The 8,264-nt window shown below is 42.1% G+C and overlaps 1 protein-coding gene across 3 annotated transcripts in view; it reads right to left on the reverse strand.

Moving 5' to 3' along the window:
- Window positions 1–610: 610 nt before the first annotated feature.
- The window catches only part of slc25a14 (solute carrier family 25 member 14), an 86,098-nt gene continuing 78,444 nt past the window's right edge, over window positions 611–8,264 (reverse strand). For all 3 annotated transcript variants that reach the window (XM_043704272.1, XM_043704271.1, XM_043704270.1), the window contains 3 exons: window positions 5,902–6,037; window positions 4,147–4,227; window positions 611–3,467 (listed from right to left, as the gene is read on the reverse strand). In XM_043704272.1, the coding sequence (XP_043560207.1) occupies window positions 3,426–3,467; window positions 4,147–4,227; window positions 5,902–6,037 (259 nt within the window). In that variant the 3' untranslated portion in view covers window positions 611–3,425. The remainder of the gene's footprint in view (window positions 3,468–4,146; window positions 4,228–5,901; window positions 6,038–8,264) is intronic.

Consider the following 8,264-nt stretch of genomic DNA (forward strand, 5'->3'; position numbering starts at 1 on the left):
CAGACTTCAGGACAGGCAACAACACAAAGTGGCCGAGCAGAGGCTGATAGCCAAGTTCGATACCCATAGGGAGGGCCTCAACCAGAACCTTGGGTTCATGTCATATTACAGGTGAGACCATTGCACTATACACACATACAGACATGGACTCTCCTACACACACACACACACCCGTACAGACCCATACACTCACACAGACCCTCTCTCATACACTCCCACACTCACTCTCTCACACAGACTTATACACCTTTACACTGATACGCACACATACACACTTTCTCACAGACACTCATAACCCCCGTCCCTACCCCCCCCCCCCCACATGCACAAGTTTGAGGTGTGAATTTGTACTTGCAGAATTACATTTGACTTTGCTTAAACATTGCATTAATCCATTTTTACATTAGAATCAGTCTGCACATTGTGGCACAGACAGCCTCACACAGGGCACCTCACACCTTCAATGCATTATCTGGGCCGACATGACACCAATTGTTGAAGTTCGCTTGAGAATGTAACTTTTAAAGAAGTTTTGCGATTTAGGTATGAAAGAACTGAAACCAACATGGTCGTTCTAAAAGATGAGAGACTTAACAAACAATCCAGGTCTTTTTCAACACAATTTCAGTTACATCACACTGTAAACTTTTGCTATAAATTCTGTGTCTTATGATCTTATACTCCAGAACCACCTGTGGAAGGAGCAGTGTGCCAAAAGCTAGAGCTTCCAAATAAACCTGTTGTACTATAACCTGGTGTTGTGTGATTTTTAACTTAGCCATATTTGAAGATCACTTAACCATTTTTTTCCACGCAAAGACTTTGGAAGAACTACAAATATATCATAAAGCATAGCTCTCAAATTAAAACTGAGATGTAAGAAAATAATTAAGATGTTGATGTAACAATCAGTTGCTCTGTCAGTGTTGGTTGTGAAGGAACATTATGTACCAGCTGCATGAGAAAGCCCTGGATTCATTATTTAATAACAAGAGGCAGAGACATAAGCAGGACAGCAAGGCGCTGATGTGTGAGAAGTCAGACTTTGAGAACAGGGCAATAGCATCCAACAATTCTGTATTGATATGATATTTAGGATGTTCAAAATTAAATGAAGTTGATCCACCAATGTACATAATTATAACATTCATTATTGTTATATTATTACATAAATACAAATCACACAGGGAGAGGTTTGCAAATCCCATTCTGTGTTCAAGCCCAAGCCCCAAAAAGCCTTGACAAACTCCAAGTATATACATACCAAAACTGATTAATTAAACAGGCATCCACACGGGACAACTCTCTCATCAGAGATTGTTCAACATTCTGTGTTACTTTGAAAAATTTGACAAGAGCTCAACCTGTTCAGCACCCAATGACTGGTCAGCACTAGCTTTCAGGCTCACATAAGGTAGAGAAACATTCGTGCTTTGTATTTCAAAATTAAATCTGACAATTCAATATATACTAGGTTATCTCACGAGGATTTCCCTACCCCTATGTTGAGTGTAATCTGAATAGGATCAAGGGACCACATTACACACATCTGCACCGCAGTAATACCTGATCTCGAAGTCACTAGCTCCCTCGAGACTTTAGTACTATCACCAACCTAAATGGGGAACATGGTCAAGACAGGCCACAGTGCCCATAGACAGGTATGAACAATGTCACTAACATGCAGTGTTAATAAAATCCATCCCTAAGGACAGCTTTGCTGCTTCCAATGGCATGTCATATTGGCCCAAAAATAAACCAGTAACCACAAATGTTTGCAGATTGTCTCAGATTTAGTTATTAACAGCTTAAAAATACTTTAACTTGAGTATCTCTTTTTTAAAATGATTTTTCCAAATTAAATTTAATACTGAAAGGATGCTGACATCTGATATGGAGGCAGTCATCAAATGATAAGTATTTGTTTTTCTCCAACAGGCAGTCCTAAAGGTTGACTATCAGAAGCTGTACATAATTCCTCTCTATGATCACATTGCAAGACAAAGGGAGACTATGTAATTTAAGCTCCTGTGATTTAGAGACAGCCCCTCAAAGCACTGGTGCATAACCAGCAAAACACCTCAAGCATGTAGAGAGGGTAAAAATAAAGATCTTTGTGGAGGAAAGCATTTGCAGACCATGCTGCAGGCTCATTTCCTAGTCCCAGGCTGCTCTGCATGAGAGTGAGAAGTGCCTGCCAACTGGAGTGACACTGTCAAAATCATCAGCATTTTGAACGGAGTGAGAAAGCAAGGTGGTTAAATTAATACATCACACTTTCAGCTAAAAAGCAGAATTAACTAGCTCAGCAAGCAAATTTATACCTTCAGGAATATGCAAAAGAAAATCAGACTGAAAATCTATTGCAAATTTGATTGACTCTTCTTCAGGAATCATTGTTTTTGAAAGTTGAGAACTTTCTGATGAGTGTTGTATGGTGACTGTATCTAACTGAAACTCAGTCCTGACATAACAATATCCAATGTACTTCAAATGCTCTTCCTCCAAACCAGTCAACTTTGTAAAATTTCTAGTTACAACTGGCATAAATACAGTTTCTGAGTTACTAATTGATTTGGCATTTCAACATTGTGTGAAATGTGGCCAAGGGTCCCAACATTCTGAAAACTACCCTCGACATTGTGCGCATTTGCTGAAGAACCTGAGCCACAGAATCTCACTTTTTATGTTGTGCGTAATGCATTCAAAGGTCTGCGCCCAAGATATCCCTACTTCTGCATTGTGCAAGACGAGGGGCCCAAGATCCAATAAATCATCTTTGAGTCTGCATCACTCTGCTCAGTTGACAACCAATGTGTTCTGAGCTGCCGGAATCACTGTTTTTGTATCACTGGTAGATAAATCCCGATTTAGGATCTTAATGAGCACACTCATTAATGAGAACATAAGCTGATATGTGGATCAGGGGCCACAGGCAAACATTTGAAGTCCAGAACATTCAAGTACAGGCAGCTTAAAGACAAGTTTGGCTTCAAGTGCAAAAGACCTCTTTATGAGTAACCCCCATATTCATGCACACTTTTCCACTGACAGATTCCCAGTTATGTGTTGAGCATGCATGTCCTCACAAATTCACATGCATTGTATGTGCAGCCTGACATTGGCAGTTGGGTTCCCCCCCCCCCACCCAACCCTGTTTCTATGAAGAGGTTTCCTATTTGACAGTATCACCATCATCAACTGGGACTGTAACTCATTGAATCTTCTCAATTGTTACCAGAAAATTAAAGTCATTGGTCTCTGTACGCGAGGCATCTGAATTCAAGTGCAGTAACATTCATGCAGCACCCTACAAGGGTGGAAGAAAAGGCAACGGGGTGAATGAAGGCTTCCCTCCTGTCAACAAACAAATGCCAGGCAGCAGTGCAAGCATGAAGAACAGTCCTGCAGAGACTAACAAGACATCATACAGGGATCTTTCTGAGCTGTTCATATGTAATGAAGAACTGAAAGGTACAGTTAAGGATACACAATATATTTGAGTTAATTATTGGTCAGCAAGCACAGTACAGAAATATGAAAATCTCTTATACACTTCTCAGTTGAATAACATTCATAATTTGTATCACTTTAACACTCAGCTCAGCCTCAACCAGCACTACCCCATCCAAGTTGTATTAGGAAGATTCTTTTATCGGATAGCTTCACTGGCAAATGCCCAACGTTGTATTGAGCTGCACAAGTCTGAAGGGCCCAGTTTGTGACCTGGATTCATATTACATTGGCTTACTGAGGATGGAACGAGCATGATTGGGGTACAGTGCAGTGTCCTTCCCACCTTGCTAATACTAAGGGAGGATGACTACTCTGCGAAGTTACTTCATTAATTGTTCCACATGTAAAGTCAAACCTTCCTTTCGCATACTGCAGATATTATCCTGACTTTCACACATTGCTTCTTCAAAAGTATTGACAAAATAATGCAGTATACGATGAGGATACTGACTGCATGACAATCATGACTTATCCTGATGTGGAAAGAAGTGGTGATGAAGATAACGAAGGGGCTTGTGCCTGGAGATACAATCTGCGATGACCTTGGCAGGATCCTGTGTTACATAAGAAAAATCCCAGCACACTGTTTAAAACAAAGTGAATGACAATCAAGTGAAGCAGAAAGGATACAATGATATTCCAAGGCCCCAGACGTAACCAATTGGGCCAGAATCCTTTGTACAGAGCCAAGAAACCTTCAGTCCTCCATGTCTGACAACACAAAGAGAAAATGTTACAACAGACATCCACACACCTCATTCTAACACTGCTCCAGTCTCTCACCTGTAGGAATTGCAGCAAGGTTCTGGGACATGTGAATGAGTTAGGCACTTCTCAAACCTATACTCATCTCCAGCAGTGTGAGGAGAAAAACTTCAAATTGGAGCAGCAATTGTGCATCAATGTCTGGTAGATTTTTAAATTGTTCTAAATGGGAATCTGTTAATGTTGGAATGCAAAATATTTTCAGTGAATGCAGCAATCTGGTCCAAACAAGCAGGGTGCATACTGCTGATCACATCCAGTCATCCTGCACAATACTGCATATGAAAGGACGATGAAAAGAAGTTCAGAGAATTTTCATACCGTTCCAATAGAATAGTCTGTCAACATTAAACAGAGATTCATACAGCTAAGAAAACACCCTGCGGCACAGTGAGTCTGCACTGACATAACTACCACTAAAGGTCCGCTCATCCCAATTCCCCACACCTGTCCCATATCCTTGAATGTTATGATATTTCAAGCACTCATCCAAATATTTTTTTCAAGATCGTAAGGCAGTGTATTCCAGATTCCCACCACTGAGTGAAAATGTTTTTTTCTCAAAACTCCTCTAATCACCTGCCCCTTACCCTGAAACTATGCCCTCTCGTGACTGACCTGTCAACCAAAGGAAATAGCTGCTCTTTATTCACCCTGTTCATACCAGTCGTATTCTGATACAACTCAATTACGTCCTCCTTCAGCCTTCTCTGCTCTAAAGATAACAATTCAAACCTATCCAGTCTCTCGTTATTGTTCAATTGTTCCATCCCAGGCAATATCCGGATGAACCTCCCCTAGTGCTATTCCATCCTGTCTGTAGTGAGGTGATCAGAACTGTACACCCTTTGTGGCCTGTTTATAAGCCAGTTTCTGATTCGTCTCACCCAGTTTCCTTGAATTCCATGTGCTTTTACTTTCTCAATCATTCTCTCACGTGGTACCTTGTCAAGAGCTTTACTAAAATCCATATAAACTACATAAACTGAACTGTCATCATGGGCAAAAAAAACGCATAAAACACACCAAATATGTACATGTGTGCATGTGCTAGCATCAGTACAAGAGCAAGTCTGTGTGCATGCATATGGGTCTGTTTGTGAGAGAGTGAGAGAGAGAGACACACACACACACACACACACACACACACACACACACACACACACACACACACAAAACAGCAAGAAAAGAGAGATAAGAGAGAACAAAGAGGAGATATAGTAAAGGAAAGAGAGTAAAAGGAGGGAGAGTAGAGAGAGGACAAGACAGTCGAGTGGTGAGAGGAAGAAAATATTGAGTGTAACTAGATATTAAACATTCAGGAACATGCTGTTTGTCAGTACACGGGTTACAAAGTCTCCCAGCAACTTCTTCCAAAGTGAGACAGGAATTACTAGAAAGATAACTAATCTATCCAATCATATGCTTGACTCTACTCAAGTCTCAGTCCACGAGTTGATATTCTTGGCTGTCATATAGCTCTGATGGACACGAATGAATCTTCCACTTCCATTTCCTGCCTACACTAATCTGTAAATCTATGAACAGTTCCTTACAATTGTTCAGCAGTTAATGAATCAATGTGCTCCCATTAGTGATACAACCCTAGTTTAGACTTACTTGTAGAAGACCATCCAGGGTCCCCTTGTAAATGACGTGAGTCCCTGAAAGCACTTTCTGGTTCATCATGCGAGTCCGCACTACATCAACGGGATTGGAGGCCAAGGCACCAGCTAAGCCGCAGGTAAAGCTTGATCTGCGTCAACAACAAATTTCAACATGACAAACTATTCCAGCAACCAAAGATAGCCAAGACATTTATTGAACACCTGAGAATCAGATTAATGTTGCAAGAGACAGACATAAAAATACAGTTGGGCAATTTAAAGAAACCTTTTTGCACAGGCCTCAGTAACAGAGACATCTGTGCCTCTGACTAAAGAGAGTCTCCATCAATCACTTGGAACCTGATACACACCTCAATACAGTAGAGCCAGTCACGGTAGCAGTAACTTGGTTGTCAGTGCTACATTCTCCTGACAGTCCACTGCCACCTACATTTTCCAAAACAGCATACTTGTTTGATATGGGGATAGCCACAGGAGACTTCTGCACTACCTGCCTATCTCTCCTAACCTTTCTAGAGGTGGCTCATTTACCTGACTGTATCTGGGGTTTTCCTACCTTCTTGAAACTGCCATCCTTCACACCTCAATAACTTTTCCTTTAACTCCTCCAAATCAAGGGGGTGGCCATGGACACCCACATGGGTGCCAGCTATAAGACCATAAGACATAGGAGCTGAAGTAAGGCCATTCGGCCCATCGAGTCCACTCCGCCATTCCATCATGGCTGATGGGCATTTCAACTCCACTTACCCGCATTCTCCCCGTAGCCCTTAATTCCTTGTGACAGCAAGAATTGATCAATTTCTGCCTTGAAGACATTTAGCGTCCCAGCCTCCACTGCACTCTGTGGCAATGAATTCCACAGGCCCACCACTCTCTGGCTGAAGAAATGTCTCCGCATTTCTGTTCTGAATTTACCCCCTCTAATTCTAAGGCTGTGCCCACGGGTCCTAGTCTCCTCGCCTAACAGAAACAATTTCCTAGCGTCCACCCTCTCCAAGCCATGTATTATCTTATACGTTTCTGTTAGATCTCCCCTTAATCTTCTCAACTCCAATGAATACAATCCCAGGATCCTCAGCCATTCCTCATATGTTAGACCTACCATTCCAAGGATCATCCGTGTGAATCTCCGCTGGACACGCTCCAGTGCCAGTATGTCCTTCCTGAGGTGTGCGGACCAAAACTGGACACAGTACTCCAAATGGAGCCTAACCAGAGCTTTATAAAGTCTCAGTAACACTTTATTTTTAAGAGGCAGGCATTATTCCTTACACTCCTTCTCTCATCACAGTAAAGTGCTCCACTTATTCATTTTGAGACTGCATACTTTTCACTACATAACTTTATGGCAGAAGCTTCACTCATTTGTGCTTGAATTTTCCAAAGGCTGCAGTCATGGGCAATGCCACTGCTGGGTGGAGCAACGGGTGCACTGTGTAGAAACAGCCCATTGAAGTGCTGCACCCCTGCCAAGTGGTTGAGCCACAGCTGCCTGCCTTAATGATGGATCTGTCCATATCTTCACAGGATTGAAACAAACTCCAGAGTAGCCATAAGAGAGGGGTCATTTCAATTAGGAACATCTCCCAGTCTGTCATGCAGGAAGTATACTTGGAATAAGAAGGAATTCATTTACTCAGGTACTTTATTTATGCAGTGAGTACTGCACTTAGAATCAATGATTGGTCTTTAAATCTATATTGAAACTGAATTCTGTTTTATATTCCTGTGCATAATATTTGAGTGATTATTGAGTGATGTTTGCTAATGCTATGCATTGGGATGACATGCACCAGCCTTCCTGTAGCATATCTTAGGACAACAGTGAGAGTGAGCTGGATATGATGTATTGAAAATTGTGGCACTGGAAAAGCACAACAGGTCAGGCAGCATCCGAGGAGCATGAGAGTTGACATCATAGAGTCATAGTCGTAGAGATGTACAGCACAGAAACAGACCCTTTGGTCCAACTTGTCCATGCTGACCACATATCCCAACCCAATCTAGTCCCACCTGCCAGCACCTGGCCCATATCCCTCCAAACCTTCCTATTTATATACCCATCCAGATACCTTTTAAATGTGGCAATTATACCAGCCTCCACCACTTCCTCTGGCAGCTCATTCCAAACACAGCAGGTCAAGCAGCATCTGAGGAGCAAAAGAGCCAACATTTCAGGTGTAAGCCCTTCATCAGGAATGTGCGAGGAGGGTGGGAAAGGGCTGAGACATAAATAGGAGAGTAGGGTGGGAGTGGGGAGGATGTAGCTGGGAAGGCAATAGTTAGGTGCAGGAGGGAAGTGATACTGATAGGTTAGAGGGGAGGGTGGAATGGTTAGGTGGGAAGAAAGAT

This window comes from Chiloscyllium plagiosum, chromosome 15, assembly GCF_004010195.1.
Source record: "Chiloscyllium plagiosum isolate BGI_BamShark_2017 chromosome 15, ASM401019v2, whole genome shotgun sequence".
Taxonomy (NCBI): domain Eukaryota; kingdom Metazoa; phylum Chordata; class Chondrichthyes; order Orectolobiformes; family Hemiscylliidae; genus Chiloscyllium; species Chiloscyllium plagiosum.